General features: G+C 38.9%; 1 protein-coding gene across 1 annotated transcript in view; it reads right to left on the bottom strand.

The window, feature by feature from the left end:
* Positions 1-3567: 3567 nt before the first annotated feature.
* The window catches only part of LOC115601017, a gene marked incomplete at its 3' end in the record, with an annotated part of 58430 nt that continues 44213 nt past the window's right edge, over positions 3568-17784 (bottom strand). Inside the window, 4 exon segments of the mRNA XM_030470546.1 lie at positions 3568-4478; positions 5212-5404; positions 5728-5851; positions 5908-6033. Coding sequence (XP_030326406.1) covers positions 3568-4478; positions 5212-5404; positions 5728-5851; positions 5908-6033 — 1354 coding nt within the window.

The raw sequence follows: 17784 nt of genomic DNA, 5'->3' as shown, positions 1-17784 counted from the left end.
ACATGTAGAAACACAGTTCCAATTAAAAAAAAAAAAAGTTAAAAGAAGAGAAAAAGCTTTTCAAGTTGGAAGTTTACTAGACCATGTAATGTAACCTGCAAAATACAACCTGAATTTCACCTGAGTCATGCTGAATATGAAATCATCCAGGACACCTGCTATTTCAAAATACAGTTTCTCCTCCTGTACCCCACCTTTCTAGGCGACTAGTGCTCCTTTAATTCAAGTCACTCAGAAGAACTTCCTTATATTAAATTGATGTGGTCTCAGAAGTGGTCAAGGGGCAGTGATTTCTTTGTAAGCTTGCTATCTTAATCAGATGAAACTTTCATCATGAGTTTGCACCAGCTCCAGGGCATCCTGTAGATGGTGGGTAAAGGAAAGGCTTTGAATGTATTGCCATTTTGTATTCCTGTAACCTTTCAAGTGTATGGATGAGAAACTAAGTGCCCTGACAAATATTTCATGTGGAAGTCGTCACTCAGCTAATTGTTTCTCTACAGAAATCACAGAGGCTGCTGCCCTTGTGTTAGCAGAGAGAAGAACACATAACCACTCTAAGGAGGTTATATGTGGTGCTTTATTTCGAGGCCCCGGGAACCAGGGGTACCCACCCAAATCTGGTTCCAAAGACCGTCACAACGCGCCCGCAATTTATCCTACTGAGATTTCACAATCTAATGTATATTCAACAGGTTACATCCTCCTCTCATACATATGTATTTATAAATTGCATCATCTCCTGATTACATCATCAGTTGTTTCTGTGCTTGCGGAGCCCCCTTCTGGTGGTCGTCAGGATGAAGTAAGTAGTCTTCCTCAGATGAAGTAAGACGTCTTCCTCGCTATGTCCTTTTTACCTTTTAGAGTCCTGGATAAATCCCAGCGATTGTGCTTGCGCCAATATTCTTCTCTCTCTCCTTGACTGGTTCTTAGAATACAACTCTGTTTCTCAACACAATTAAAAGTTCTACTTGAATAGTCTTTAAAGTGCTGTTCCTACCAAACCACCACCCCATAAGGATATCCCTTGAATAGTCTCATAAATCTACGTCCACATCCTAGATACTAGGCTTTTCTGACCTAGTAACAAACTTAACAAAACACAAATCAACCAAATCAGTGAGACTAAATACTATATACATACATATTGATTAAAACTTGATCAAACTTCTATTAATCAAACGTTATGATTTCTAACATTTCCCCCCGTTGAAAATACTTCATCTTCTGCAAGTATTTTCACTCATGTAGTTGTTTCCTGATAAGTAGAAGGTGGAGGTGTTGGGTGTCGTGGATATTGTCGAGTCACTGCTCCAATGATTTTATGTGTCCAATTGGTATTCCGGGTTATCTCTTTTCGAATACAAAAATATACCAAATAGATTACAAGGAACACAAGTAATAGAGTAAACACTGTCTCTATGAGGGAATGAATCCATCCAGTAAGGTGGATTCCCAATCCATCAAATAGTGCTCCTACCCAATTATGATTTATTTCTTCCTTTTCCTTTGCAGCTTCCTTTTCAATTTTTCGCGAGTATTGTCATATTCTATATCTGCAGTTACGTTTGGTATATGCACACAGCAGTGATCGGCTCTATCCTTGAGATATCCACAAACACCATGTTCTTTCAACAACCATTTCACTGTTTCCTTAGCCTGATTGGTGCAACAGGGAGAGGCTTCTGGCCATCCAGAAAAAGTGTCAACCCCTACTAACAAGTATCGGTATCCCTGTGTCTTGGGTAATTCCACAAAATCAATTTGCCAATAGTCACCCGGCTCCATACCTACTCTGATATTTCCCATTTCTACTTTCCTTTTGACTACTGGATTGTTTTTCAAACAAATTTCACATTTAAATCCTATGGATTTTGCCATTGTTAACATCTGTGTAGAGATTATTCCTCGTTTTAAATATGTTACCAATGCCTCTGCCCCCCAATGACATTTTTGATGTTCGGTTTGTAAAATTGTCTGCATGATGGCAGGTGGTACTACCACTTGTCCAGTAGTGGTTACGTACCATCCTTCCGGATTCAGTCGAGCCTTTACTAATTCGGCTAATTTAACATCTTCTTCCGAGTATCTTGGTCTTTGACACATATAATTCTGTAATGGGCTTACCTTTGTTGGTACCAGGGCCATAACAGTCTGTACCTGTCGTGCAATTCGTCTAGCCATCCGATCCGCAAATGTATTTCCTTCGGCTATCTTAGAATTTCCTCCTTGATGTGCTTTACAGTGCATGATAGCCACCTGTTCTGGTAATTGCACAGCAGTTATTAAATTCAGAATTTCCTCTTGGTATTTTATATTTGTCCCTTGTGAGGACAGGAGCCCTCGTTCCTTCCATAGAGCTCCATGTATATGGACCACACCAAATGCATATTTCGAATCTGTCCATATATTTACTCGCTTTCCTTTGCTCAGTTCTAAAGCTCTGATGAGAGCTATTATCTCTGCCCGTTGTGCTGAAGTCCCTGGGGGCAGAGCTTTTGCTTCTATTAGGGCGTTTTGTGTGGTTACTGCATACCCAGCATAACGGACCCCACCTTCCACAAAACTGCTTCCATCAGTAAAAAGTTCCCGATCAGGTTGCTCAAGTGGGGTATCCTTCAAATCGGCCCTCGTCGCATATGTATATTCAATCGTTTCCACACAATCGTGTTCTAATATGCCGTCCTCTGTAGTTGTATCTAGAAAACTGCTGGGTTCAACAAGTTAGTTGTGTTTAGAGTCACATCATCTTGTTCAGTTAACACCGCCTGGTATTTCATCATCCGACTTGGGGATAGCCAGTACCCCCCCTTTTTGTTCTAAAACAGTCATTACCATGTGAGGCACATATACATCAATATGTTTTCCTAAAGTCAATTTTCTTGCTTCTTGTATTAAAGTCACTGTTGCTGCTACTGCTCTTAGGCACGATGGCCATCCAGCACTTACCGGATCCAGCTGTTTGGAGAAGTATCCCACTGGTCGCTTCCAGCTTCCCAGTCTCTGCGTCAGGACTCCCAATGCCAATCTTTGTCTCTCATGCACAAACAGCTGGAAGTCCTTGGTTAAATCCGGTAATCCCAGGGCAGGTGCTTTTATTAAGGCTTCTTTTAGCTCCTTAAAGGCTTTCTTTTGGGACCCTTCCCAAACGAACGTCTGAGATTTCTGTGCCTCATATAAAGGTTTAGCTATCAGTCCATAGTCCGATATCCATAACCTGCACCAACCCGCCATTCCAAGGAATGTTCTCAGTTCATGTAAATTCCGAGGTTCCGGAATAGCACAAATTGCCTTTATACGATCAATTCCCAACCTCCGTTGTCCCTGGGAGATTTCACAGCCCAAATACATTACAGTAGTGCAGGCAATCTGGGCCTTCTCCCTCGAAACCTTATACCCATTTAGTCCCAATTGATTCAGAATCTCTATTGTTACTCGTATGCACAGTGATTCTTGTTCAGTTGCAATGAATATATCATCGACATATTGCAGTAAGAGATATTGTATCCTTGGTACCTGAATTTTTCCTTGAGTTACCCAGAGTTCCAATTCTTTTGCCAGCTGATTTCCAAAAAGCGTCGGGCTATTCTTGAATCCTTGTGGAAGTCTCGTCCAGGTTAACCGAGTCTTACGTCCATTGTGTGGGTTTTCCCATTCAAAGGCAAAGAGTTTCCTACTGCTTTTGCCAAGGGGAATGCAGAAGAAAGCATCTTTCAAATCTATTACTGTAAACTATTTATATTTCTCTTTTACAGATGTCAACAATGTATATGGATTAGCCACTACCGGATAGATATCCTTTGTTATTTCATTTATTGCCCTTAGGTCCTGTACTAACCTGTATTCACCATTCGGTTTCTTTACTGGAAAAATTTGTGTATTACGTTCTGATTCACATTCCTCTAAAATTCCAAATTTTAAAAATTTCTCAATTGTTTTTACTATCCCATATCGTGCCTCTAATTTTATGGGATATTGTTTTATCCATACCTGTCTTGCCCCTTCTTTCAATTCCACTACTACCGGCTGAGCTATCTTTGATTTTCCCGGGATTTCTGTTTCCCAAACTGTGGGAATCACTGCTTCCTCTACTTCCCTAGGTATTCGGGCCTTTGGACTGTCCTTTAACACTAGTATCTGTCCGGATTGTGATTCCGGTACCTGCATAATCAATTCCCCATTTTCAAAAATAATTTTGGCATTTAATTTTGATAATAAATCTCGTCCCAACAGGGAAACAGGACAGTCTGGCATGTGTAGAAACTCATGTATCAATTCCTTTCCCCCAAACCGTAATTCCAGGGGTCGCATGAATGGCCGCACTTCCTCTCTCCCTGTGGCCCCTATTATTGTGGCAGTCTTATTCCCTATTTTCCCATACAGGTCATTTAACACAGAATAAGCTGCACCAGTATCAACTAAAAATTGTACCTCCTCTTCCCCCAGCCTTATTTTTACTAGTGGTTCACCTTTTCCTGATACTAGTCAGCTCTGACTTCCATATTCTCCCAGGGCCATGGCTTTTGCTACCTCGGATTCCCCGAAGGAGTATCCAGGTTGTGGGTCCCGTCTCAGTCTCTGAGGGCATTCATTTTTCCAATGCCCCTCCTGTTTACAATAGGCACATTGATTAATGCCTAATCTGCCTGATCCTGACCCTGGATTATAAAGTGTTTCAAATCCTCTTCCTCACCCACGCATTATTGCTCTACCTCTACTCCTATTACCTAGGGTACCTTGTCCTCTGCCTTGTATTATAGCCAATAAATTTCGCTGCTGCCTCTGAGCACCGTCTTCTTCTCGGTTATTATACACTTTCCAAGCTGTTTCCAGCAGCTTATCTAAATCACGTAACTCAGCACCCTCTAATTTCTGCAATTTCTTCCTGATATCATCCTGAGATTGCCCTAAGAAAATTAGAGCCAGCTGAGCCTTAGCCTGTTCCGTTTCTACATCCAGATCCGTATATTTCCTGGCCACTTCTTTAAGTCGCTCCAAAAACACGGACGGAGATTCTGTCTTTTCCTGTCTGACATTATATAACTTTGACCAATTCATTGTTCTTGGCATAAGCCCCAGCGGATTGTTTCCAAAGCACCAAATCTCCCGGGGAAAAAGGAATCTTAACATACACAGGTCCCTCTGTACCTACTCCCTGATGTAGCGGCGCCAATAATACACTGGACGTTTGAATCCTTGCCTCTTTACCCTGCATATCTCGCTGTTGGGTCTGATGTGAAATTGGGGTGATGGGATATTCCCGTTCTTCTCTACATTCACATCCTTTATCTACTTCTAGGTTCTCATCATCAACGTCATCCCTTACTTCCCCGCTTTTTAGAGCAGGTGGGGCTGACGGAGCTGATGGGGCTATCAACAAATCAAAATCATCATCCTCTCTCTGATGTTGCAAAACATTATTCACAGCCATGCATCCCATGCATTTCTTCTCACCCGCACAGCCTTTACATTGTTCACTCGATTTTGTACTAACAACCATTATTCCACACACCTTTCTCCATTCATCATTGTTTCTTTAACATAAAGAATAGTTCCACATATGGGACCTCGTCCCATTTTCCTTCCCGTTTGCAAAATAACATTAATTGCATAATCGTATCATAGTCTAAAGTTCCATTCTCCGGCCAGCGGACTTGATCCTCTAATTCATACAAATACAGACAAATTAAATTACAAAATATAAAAATATACCAAATAATTTACCAGACCAGGCCACTGTTGCCGAACCTGCAGAGCTTTCGCCACTGTCTGACGGACGGCACCTAGGCTTCCCCTTGGAGCTCCGTAGCCCAACCACGCATGGCTTTCGCCGTGTCTAACAGGCAGGCTTTTACCAGACCAGAAAATGGTACCAATACCAGATAACAAAGCACCATCTCTTACCAATGCCATTGGTCCGTCGAGAGCACCAGAGGTCGGTCGCGGTCGATGGCTCCCCGAGAATCACTCGGTGCTGGCTGGAGCTGAATCGATATGCGAGCCGCCTCAGCAATGCCCGCGAGGTCCCATCTGGGTCGCCAAAACTGTTAGCGGAGAGAAGAACACATAACCACTCTAAGGAGGTTATATGTGGTGCTTTATTTCGAGGCCCCGGGAACCAGGGGTACCCACCCAAATCTGGTTCCAAAGACCGTCACAACGCGCCCGCAATTTATCCTACTGAGATTTCACAATCTAATGTATATTCAACAGGTTACATCCTCCTCTCATACATATGTATTTATAAATTGCATCATCTCCTGATTACATCATCAGTTGTTTCTGCGCTTGCGGAGCCCCCTTCTGGTGGTCGTCAGGATGAAGTAAGTAGTCTTCCTCAGATGAAGTAAGACGTCTTCCTCGCTATGTCCTTTTTACCTTTTAGAGTCCTGGATAAATCCCAGCGATTGTGCTTGCGCCAATATTCTTCTCTCTCTCCTTGACTGGTTCTTAGTATACAACTCTGTTTCTCAGCACAATTAAAAGTTCTACTTGAATAATCTTTAAAGTGCTGTTCCTACCAAACCACCACCCCATAAGGATATCGCTTGAATAGTCTCATAAATCTACGTCCACATCCTAGATACTAGGCTTTTCTGACCTAGTAACAAACTTAACAAAACACAAATCAACCAAATCAGTGAGACTAAATACTATATACATATATATTGATTAAAACTTAATCAAACTTCTGTTAATCAAACGTTATGATTTCTAACACTTGCAACCCTCCTTCCCTCTTGCAACCAGAGGAGGTGAAGATGGCAAACAGGGACTGCACATCTGTCTATATTTCAATCGACAGAAGTAGAAAATTTTGTTCCTCTTCATCACTTATGGGTCATAAATAACATTCAGTTTGCCTAGACTGCACATAACATGCATACTTCATTGTCTATCCACACACTGTCCAAAAAGGCCAATCTAAAATTGGATGTTTGAGCTCACTTTATATTCTCTTTTTCTTCTATTAAAACCAAAATATCTGGGGAGGACTTTTCTAATCATGTAACCTCCTTCCAAGAAAAAAATAAAGCTTCAGGCAGCTGATTAACAGTGATTCCAAAACCAATCTACTAAAAAGGCAGAGGGAGAGAAGGAGGAATAAAATAGTGCAGGATGATTCACTGAGACTACTTCTATGCCTTAGTTTTGTAGTGCCAGAACTAAAATAACAGTGGTCAAAGATCCTCAGAGAGAATGTTTGTTTTGAATTACTAGTGCCTGGTAGATTCCAACTCATATTACTTTTTGGGTATTGCAAAATGAAGCATTTATTTTAAAACTGTATTATCTCCACACACCCCGAGTCCTCCCAAAAGTGTGAAACTGGATTATTCTGGAAATAAAAAAAAAAAAAAGGTCAGATCTTACTATATTTTTTCAGCTGGACTTTGTGCATGCTTGTGGAATGCATCTGCACAAACACCATACTTCTTTTACATTCAGGAAGTGATATTTCAGAACAAGCTCTTGTAAAACAATACTCCATTTTCTGTGGTTTGGGAAGAAGCCAACACAAAATTTAAATTTCTTCCTTTTTCATATACGAACTCTATAACAAACAAAACTAACTTCATAAAGCAGGTTTACAATGCTGCCATTGTGTGGGTTCAGCACAACTACAAAATATTATGTTGTGCAAAATTAATGCTGCTGAAAATATATGGTGCCAACAGCTTGGATAATTACAAGGAAAGGCAGTTAGAAATGAATTCCTTTTACTCAGAATTCAGATCTCAGGACTGAATGTTGCCCATTATTGCAGTTCAAAGGCAACTATCTCTAGAATTGTTCTTTTAATGTTTGCTCGATGGTTTTAGTTGTTCTTTTCTTGTAGGCACACAATTGTTGTCTTGATCTCTGTGATAAAAAGAGCTACACTGGAGCTTTGTAGTGAATCCAGTTGGCTTGGTAATGTGCCCGTAGTCAGAATTCCAAAGTGGGAAGACAAAAGCTTAGAAAATATAAGCCTGAGAGCTGTTTGTTCAGGGCTGTGGGAATCTAACACAGACCTATGAAACCAATGATCTCTCTCCATTACATCCACATTCATAAAGTAATTATCCAATTCTACAGTCTTTTGTCTTTTCCCAAACCCGAGTTTTAACCACACTTTAAACGAATGTGGCAACTTCTTTGTAGCTCTGGTCCTACCAAAATTCCCTGTATGCTGTAATTCTTTCCCTGCACATTAAAGCTCCATTAGCTTAGCTTGTTCGAAGTTGCATTTATTTCCTTAAATAACTATGCATCAACAGAAAGGGTTTCACTGAAACAGACAAAAACAAAAGCTGCTTTTAAAACCAAGTGTCAGTTTCCACAGGGTCACAAATTACATTCCAAAGATATTTTATAAGGCTTTCCAAAAAATAAAATTAGAATGCATGTCTGTCATTTACATCTTAATTGAACACATGGGATTCTAAGTTGTGTCTGAGTAATCTATTGCATTTGTAGATCTCAAAGGACTTTGTAAAATGCTCTGTAAAAGCTGAGGCAGAAAGGCTGAGGCAGTGAGACTGTTCCAAGTCAGAGACAGAATGAGGAACAAAACATGGGGCTGGCAGTGGCAGTTCCACCACATGTCTTGCTATATTGCTACACTGAAACACAAAACGGACTAAAGGAGCTAGCAGAAGGATAGAGAAAAAGAATGAGTGAGGCTTGGCTACCATCTCAGCAGCTGGAGTGTTGATCATTGCTGGTGGCCTTCCTTAAGTACAACCAGCACTTGAGTGGCAGAATGACAGCAAGAGCAAATGTGTGGCTGTCATTCCAGATGAATGATATTTAGCTGTGCATTGTGGTAAGATTTACACCTAAGAGAACCTTTGGAAAATATGCAAGGAGCCGATATTATGTAAGTCCATTGAGCCGAGATAAACTCTGAGGGGGTCAGCAAAACCACAAAAGCATCAGTCGTATTGTTTCAGAGGAGAGGCTAGCTGCCCTTCTCAAGTTGTCCAGAAGATTGACAAGCAAACGTACTTCGGCAAAGACAAGAGGTTAACAGTTCCTCAAGCCACAGGAAAAAGTATTGTAGGGCCAAGCCTTTCCAAAAACAGGGGTTGCTCATGGCACAGGCATAAACTGCAGAAGTATCTAAAGTTCTCCCTGCCTTCACTTCTTCCCTGAGTCATAGAACTCTGGGTAGGAAGCTTGAAGTTTACCTCTAAGTTATATGGCAAGGTCAGCATCTATTGACACCTTTATTCTTTTTCCTTCCCTTTTTGAAACCAAATATAAGACAACGCACCAATCACAAAGTAATATAGTCAATTAAAAAGACACGGGTAAAATAGCAGAGAGGGGCAATGGTGACACCTCAGTCCCCTGATAGATGGCAGGATATTTTGCTTCATACACAGAGTTATCAATAATTACTCTATATGGCTTACAACATCTTTCTGCTTGTAGAAGCACTTCTCTGTTACAGACCAACTTTCACCACAGTGACCTGTGTAGGCACACAACTACTCAGTCACCTGAAACCTGTTTACATTTTTCTTCCTATTGTCACATGGTCAGTGAGTGGGTAGCATGCACAACATCATGGGCACAAACAGGAATAAGATGACTGTCCTTTAAAAGACTGTATAGTTAGTGCCCTGGCATTTGCGCCCTTTATACTATGATCAGGTTGTACATTAGGCCCTGGGCTTCAGCACCTGGAATTGGCTGCTGACCTCATTGGTTGAATGATAAGGAATTACAGATTGCCATGAGGATCACATCACTAGCTGACAAAGGGGAATTCGGACTGGCCTTAGTCAAATAACAAGAATGATCAGGTAGAATCTGTCACCGACACATCTCCCCCTTGTTTCTTTGGTTTAGTGCAAAATGGAAAGATACCGTGTCTTTTTTCTGTAGAACCAGATCTCTGGCCACAGGGACACCTGCCAGTCTTTTAACAGCATTTCTTCTGTTTTAACATACTAGGAGGTAATCTTGGAAAAAAGCAAATGCTCAAGAAGGTTTTTATGTTGAGATAAGTCCCGATTGCTATGAAGATAACAACTACTGCAGCTTTCCAGGAAAGCCATTTCACTAGCAGTGTGTGGACTTTTCTGTCAGGAATTAAATGGCTTGGTAATCCCCCTAAGGAATATGAGGAAAAATGTTGTCATAGTGAGTGATACAGGGAGGACATCTTTGACTCTGACAGGACTTTTCTAATGCTTCTCTTTTCGACTTATGGTCTCTGTACAGAGAAAAATCTCGGTGTTGTGCACTTGAACAGAAATAGCAAGGAGAATGGCTGAATGGAGGCATCTATTAATTTTGCATTAAACAACTCACTTGGTATCTCATGGGGAGTTAATTGTGATTGAAAAGGTTATTTCATGGCTACTCAATAAGCTATATAAAAATCTCTGTAAGGAGTCTACTAATAAGAAATAACTTTTTCTTTTCAGTTCAAGTATCTTGAACCTGATTTATGGATGACCTGAAATGTTAATTGCACTCTATCTATTTTTTACTTTGAATAGTACCTTCACTGTACTATGCATGTGTGCCCAAAACGAACAACCAAGGTGGTTTGTTTGGTTTTTTTGGGTTGGTTTTTTTTTTTTTTACAGTTCTGAAAACCTGGATCAGTATCTATGTGATGAAAAACAAATCAAAATCTCAATCGGTACTCTCTGGAACTTCAGTAGGTTAAATAGCCTTAAAAATGTGACCAAAAAGCTGTTAGTTCCTACCCATGCAAGAATTCTATTTTCTGTGTTAAAATGAAAATATAATTTCATGTACAATGGCTTCATTGTTGGCTATTTATCTAGCCTTACCTCTAAGCTTTACAAAAGACAGGCCGTTATATTTCTCATTTGAATTAGTCTAACTGTATTTAGCAAGTGAGCAACATGCAAGTCACATTACACTTATAGACACTTCTGAAAACGTCAGCAGTAAGAAGCTTCTCATCAGACATGTATTTAACTTTTAACAAACACTGTGCAACTTCATGATCATGTTCTGTAATACATCTTCCTAAGATAAATAGTCTGTTTCCACCTCAACTCCTTTCTGTCTGTAAACACATATATGAAGTTGCTCACAATCACAATCACATCCCTCTCCCCCTCAACTAGAGCATAGCATTTGGAGTTAATTTGTCAAAAGAATAAATCCCCCCACTTGTAATGTTAAAGTGACTCAGACATGACATCCCTTGTTACTCTTCAGCTGTCTTAACGCAGGTGCTTGTAATGGTCTTGTTTAATTCCCCATACTTTCTTTGAAGCACTTATCTAGTCCTACTTATGCTGTCCTACCCTATTCACAGATACTACTCTGAATAAGGACTATGAGAAATTCAGGGTGCATGTGTACCCATGAATCTTTCCGAGAAGTAGTTTAAGACCATCTATTAGAATTTCTTGCAAATCTTTTGCATCTGCTTAGGAACAAATGTGATGGGGTTATGCCCTCCTAGATCATAAGTCCAGCCTGCTCAATTATGATGCCTCAGTTCCTTCCACAAATTTATCAACCTCTTTAATGTTCTTGCTCCTATTACTTGTATCAGAAAGCTATATCAGTTTCACAAACTTATAGTCATGATAAGTAAGATTATCCATCTTTTGATAATAGATACAATTTTCTAAACAGAAAAATATATTTGTTAATTCAGCAGGAGGTAACTTTAAAACCCCAATTTCAATTTACCCCTTACCTACCTCTGTACCTTCAACTATTCCTTCCTCCAGAATTTCTTCTAAAGCTTTGCAAGTTCTTGAGGTTAATTCTTGTCTTGATCACTCTCCTTCTTAAATACAAGTATTTAATTTGCATTTCGTGTGCCAACCATCCCTCAAATTGGTCATTAATTTTAGAAAACACTTAGTAATGGACCTGCAGCTTCCTAGGCAGGATCTCTCAAGGCTCAGGATGGAGAGTATTTAGCTCATTTATCTTGAGAACTGTGAGTCAAGATGTACTCCAATCTCATAACTTTTTGCTTCCATATGATGAAGAAAAACATCTTGTTCAACTCAAATGCTTTTCAGAAAATTCTTTTATTCAAAAACTTATTTCCATTTTAATTAACACCAGGTATGCATGTTTTGATTTTTCATGATCGAACTTAAGAACTGATTATTCACTGAGATTTCATTTGTATCAGAGAAATGTAAAACCTCGTTATCATTTATCAGTGCAAGATAAATAAAATTATCCTTATAATTCACTGCTCAATTTATGGTGTACAGCTTGAGCATACATAGCTGCACAGTATAAAAAGATTTTTAGACATATGATTTTTTCTGTTAAAACTCTTTTAAGGTGGTCTTTGAAAGAGAAAATTTATACCTGTCTATCACTGCTTACCTTAATCGACCCTAGAAATCTTAAACTGTCAAGGACCTCTCTGTTTCTATAAAGATAAATGACTAAAAAAGAAAATCTAGTTCTTACCATCCCTTGTTTCCCTACAGGATTTTGTTACTAAAAGGAGGATACCTGAGATGACATTTTGTCTGTCCCCAGCTGAGAGTACTGAAAACAGTAACACTTGGACTGCTGCAGGCTGAGCTCATCAGTCCTCTGGGGTTCATATCCTGTTACCTCATTGGTGTCAAATATCGTTTAGGAATTAGTTCAGATGTCTTACTATATTGGAATATCTTTGATGTTTTTCCCACTGAAGATCTATAACAGTTCTCTTTCCCACTGCTGTCTGTATCTTTTGTGCTTTTATGATTAAATCCTTTGGTAAATCATTTCATCCAAAACATCTATCATACAAACAGTGAAGAAATACAGGAATAGTATGACACGGCTATTACACAGGAAGAGAAAGCAAAATCTAGAACAAAGAATCCCCTTACTGATCAAGTGTGTAGGTCCCAATAGCATGTATTTCCTGCAGAGTATCCTGGTCAAACTGCTCCACTTGAATGTAAGTTCAGTGTACTCTCAGTCAATGTTTTGAATGCAGATATTGAACATCAAATGATGTGACAGAAGAAAGCATATTTTAACATTTAAGCTAGTGTATGTTTAAAACCAGCAACAAACACACCTAACAAAGACAATGTCACAAATCCAAATGCAATACAGAGGGCATTTTCATGTTTATGAAATGAAATTCAGCATTTCCTGAAAGCTTTTAAGACACCATGTTTAATTAACAGGCTATTTCAGCTGTTAACAACCAATTTACTTGAAGGTGTTTATACTATATAAAGATATAATATATAAAGATATATAGATATAAAGATATAAAGATATAAAGATTAAAAGTCGTATATTTTATTTTCTGAGTAGCAAAATGTGAAGTAATTCAAGCAAGAAAATTCTGGGATGATAGAATCAGTTGCATTGCATCTAAATAATGTGCTGCCTTTAGAGAGAAAAATATAATTCACTCTCTTTGTACTGAGCCATTATGTTGTATGCTTCCAGAAAATACACATATGCATACTTATTAATATTTTCTAATTCGGATTTTTAATTGAATAGAAACTGCTCCTCTGACTGCATCTGTTTCTGTCAAATACACAGATACTTCTCTTTATAGTGCCTCTCCTCCACCAGAGATCCCTGAGCTAATTCATGACACTTGACATTAATCACATGCACAGATCAACAAAGACTTTGCTTTCATATAAAAACTAATTTAGAACATATTTCTAAATTACTGCTTGTTATTGCAGTCAATTTAATTAGCTAGTTAATGACAATATCTGTTCATAATCCAAGTAGTCAAAAATACCAAGTTGAGTAATTAGACCATATAATTCCTTAACAACTCAATTTTATAATGGAAAAGTGCTGTGCTTTAAGTCAATTTGCTTCTAATACTCTGCTATATTCAAAATTAGAAATTCCTTAGTGTATTCTTTTGACATTCAAAGCTTGAGAGAGAATATTTGTGTTAGAAAGCTCAGTTCCTCTCTGCATTCCTCATTAAATTGCATGTAAGTCATATTGCATTTTCTATCACTTGTCCAGACCTTACTATGTATATCCTTTTTATCTAAATACTGGGCTGAAGAATCCACTTTAAAACAATTGCAAAAATTTAATCTTTGTTAGACAACTATAATAATAAAATAATTTCAGACTACTCTAGCAAGTAATATCTGACCAGATTATCAACAGTCATTGAACATTATTTCAATCGATGTGACAAAGGAAGGCATAGTTTAGCATTTAAGAGTGTTTTAAAAGAACCACCACAAACCTAACAAAGACAGTACCACAAATCCAAACTGACACTTTAGTAACCCATGGCAATGAAAAAAATCCTGTCAAAAAAGCATTAGAATAAGCTAATTTCATTTCTGCCAGCTGCCTGCCTTTCAATTCTTTATCCATGCTATCAGGTTTGAATAAATTTCATCTCTCACACTACAAGTAATGAGCAGGCAATGACTTATGAAGCAAAGAGACCAAGTTGAGACAGAATTAGAATACAATTTTAATGAGACAGAACTGAGAAAGTGGAAGTGTTACTCTTTTGACAGACTTGGCAAAATACCCGACATTATTTCAAACGCTCTTTCCTCTCTATAGAGAACTGTCATGTTTTAAAAAATGGGAATACTCAGGAGAATACTTTTAAGGGTATATTGTTCACGTGATTTAAGTGAAGAACTAGTTAATTTGCTTTATAGAAAACCAGATAGGATTTAAATGAAAATACATTAGGAGTCATACTGGATGACAGACAAACAGAGGAAATAATAGACGCTCTGCTCTGCTGATATCATTCTAGAGAATCAGTCTCTTTGAAGCCTGTTTATGGCCAACTGAAGAACAGTACATCATCCTTCATGTGTCTAGAGGAGTACTCATAATCACAGTCACAAGGCTTAGGATGCAATAAGCCTTTCTAGCTCTGATGACAGTGTGTTTCCATCACTACTCCCACCCCAACTATTTCAAAGGGAAGGATGCGTCAAGAAATTGAGTCTCTGCCTAGAAGAAAAATACCTAAAAATCAAGACAGACATGTAAGCTCATGAAGAGTTACTTTACGAAGCTAGCAGAAATTCATCCCAAGGTCTAGCTTCAAGAATAATTCTATTTAATATAAGAATGGATTCTGACACTTAGAAAAAGTGACTGGAAACACTGAAACAAAGAGTGTCTTTGAACTGAGAAAAAAAAATTTAAACATGTGACAAAAGAAAATTAAAGACTTGAACAACAGGTTTTTTACTAACTTTGCCTAAGTCATATGAACATATACTTTGTGCCCTCCCTTCAAGTGGTATTTAAAAAAACATCTCCCAGATGGATCTGTTAATGCAAAAAGTTGAAAGAATAATAACTAGAATATCAAGGAATGTGCTTCCTAAATATCCCTGCCTAAAATCTGCAGTTTTCACATTTGCTTGCTGCATATTTCTTTCTTACACTAAGCTAAAAAACAAGTTTATAGTACTGGTTAACCCTATATGTGTCAGGTATCTGAGACTCTGTCTATAGTGTGTTTTCCTGACAAACCTGAGATCATCCTGGTGATACTCCAAGCTAGCTGGAGGCAAGCCAGCTCTGATCCAAAAATTGTATAACTGCTTTAGTGCCTCTTAGTAGGGCTTATTAGCTTGGGCTCAGTGCCATGCTAATGTGGTTACACAGCTTCTAGTCTGGACCAAATTCAGGTCGAGTTGGTTTGGAGTGAGTTCTTATTTGCCTGCCTTCAGCTGTGTAGACATAGCCCAACAAAACCACCCTTTGTCACTTTTTAGCACACAAAACCAGCTCATTCTCACTTAAAAATTGATAAGAATGAAAATATTTTAAAAAGTACATTAAAATTCTTACATAAAGTTAGTGAAACAGATCAGCAAGTCAGACTATGAAAAAACATGTCTAAAAAGGGGTTACAGGGAAAAAAAAAAATCCTCATCTCAAATTTCACACAACTACAAATAATGACACCTAGGATCATTAATCACAGGAGGATGCATAGTTTTCCCACAGTAAAATAAAGAATTTTGCAGCCTCAGGCAAAACGTGATCGAATATTTCTGATAAACAGTTCATGCACTCCTGACCCAAGCTTTCCAGTGTTAGAAAAGACTAAAATTTACATGTTATTGTAAGAAGCAAAATTTCTAGAGTAGAAATTTAAAAGAACTCATAGAATGGTTTGGGTTGGAAGGGACCTTAAAGTTCATCTAGTTCCAACTCCCCTGCCACAGGCAGGGACACCTTCCACTAGACCAGGTTGCTCAAAGCCCCGTCCAGCCCGGCCTTGAACACTGCCAGGGGTGGGGCAGCCACAGCTTCTCTGGACAACCTGTGACAATGTCTCACCACCCTAGTGAGACATAGTAAAGGCTTCCTTCCTAAGGTCTAATCTACATATCACCTCTTTCAGTTTAAAACCGTTCCGCCTTGTCCTGTCCCTTGTAAAAAGTCAGATTTCCCATCTCCAGATTTCCAGGCCTCCTTTAGGCACTGAAAGGGTGCTCTAAAATCTCCCCAAAGCCTTCTCTTCTCCAGGCTGAACAAGCCCAACTCTCTCAGCCTGTCTCCATAGCAGAGGTGCTCTCTGCCTCTGATCATCTTCGTGGCCTTCTCTGCACTTGCTCAAGCAGGCCTGCAACCCTCTTGTGTTAGGGGCCCCAGAGCTGTGTTGAGGACTCACGAAAGCAGAGTACATGGGGTAAATCACTTCCTTATTTCAAAATTGTATTATTCCTTCTCACTTAAACAAACTGTATTTGTCTACCTGAAATCATTTTGACTGTTCAAATGGGTGAATATTGACAGATATGTTGTCAGGTTGAGGTTGAAGAAGTTTAATTTCATGATTATATAGATTGCTAAATGCTGGATTTATTCAGCTTCATGAGAAGGCTGTTGCAGTCATCTGCCTCCTTAAACTTACAGGAAGGCTTTTGACTTGGTTGGGTGTGTATTCTTGAAAAGGAGCACATTGTATAATGTCTCAATTTTCTTTCGTGAGGGTATTCTATTGAAGCCAAGATAAAGATGTCCTTTTTTCAGTTTTGCTTTGAAACCTCCTTCCCAGAAGAAATTGCTGACTTCATGATCTTAGCTACTTGTAGTAAAGTTGCCTTCTGGTTTTGTTACTGTGTTTTCAGTACTTGTTCTAAATACAGAGATCTGTGTACTAATTCTTCAAATCTCAGAATTCTAAAGAAAGCTGCATTTATTTTTGCTGAAGAAAACCAATATACAGAAACCAGACAGCTAGAAAGAGAAACATACTGCATATTAAAAGAGTGGATAATTACTTCACAGAGATATTTATCTTTGCTACAGTAATCATCATTCTTAGCAATTTATACCCACAGATACTCTATGTACAACTATATTAATGGGCTAATGCATGGTATGATTGGAAGCGTGCTGTTAATCGGCCCTGGATAAGGAAGCTACATCTCATTGGTAGATTAAGTAAGACCCTTGAGTGGTCATTGCACAGATGCACTCTTGCAAACTGCTCACTTCAGAAAAGAGAAACACATTTTACCTCGGCTGTCAGTAACACCTTAGATATTAGGATTTCTGGTGGGCAGTCTACTGAAATCAGTGGTCAAGTATGTCTTACTTCACCCAGGGAACCACATTTAAAGGCAAAAGCAGTGGCACCTTTGTTCCATATAGTGCCATAACTTGTTCAACTTTATCCTGCCATGATGTTCTTACCCTGCAAGAGGCATCAGTCCTGTCCACTAAGCAGAACCAGTATGGTTTGATGTCTGATGTGACAGAGGAAGAGTAAAGCATTAAATGGCCCACTGTCTGCTTAATGCAAACAACTTTCTTAATCTTAGCCATACGAACATG

This window comes from Strigops habroptila, chromosome Z (assembly GCF_004027225.2).
Source record: "Strigops habroptila isolate Jane chromosome Z, bStrHab1.2.pri, whole genome shotgun sequence".
NCBI lineage: Eukaryota > Metazoa > Chordata > Aves > Psittaciformes > Psittacidae > Strigops > Strigops habroptila.
This window is presented reverse-complemented; position numbering and strand designations above follow the sequence as displayed.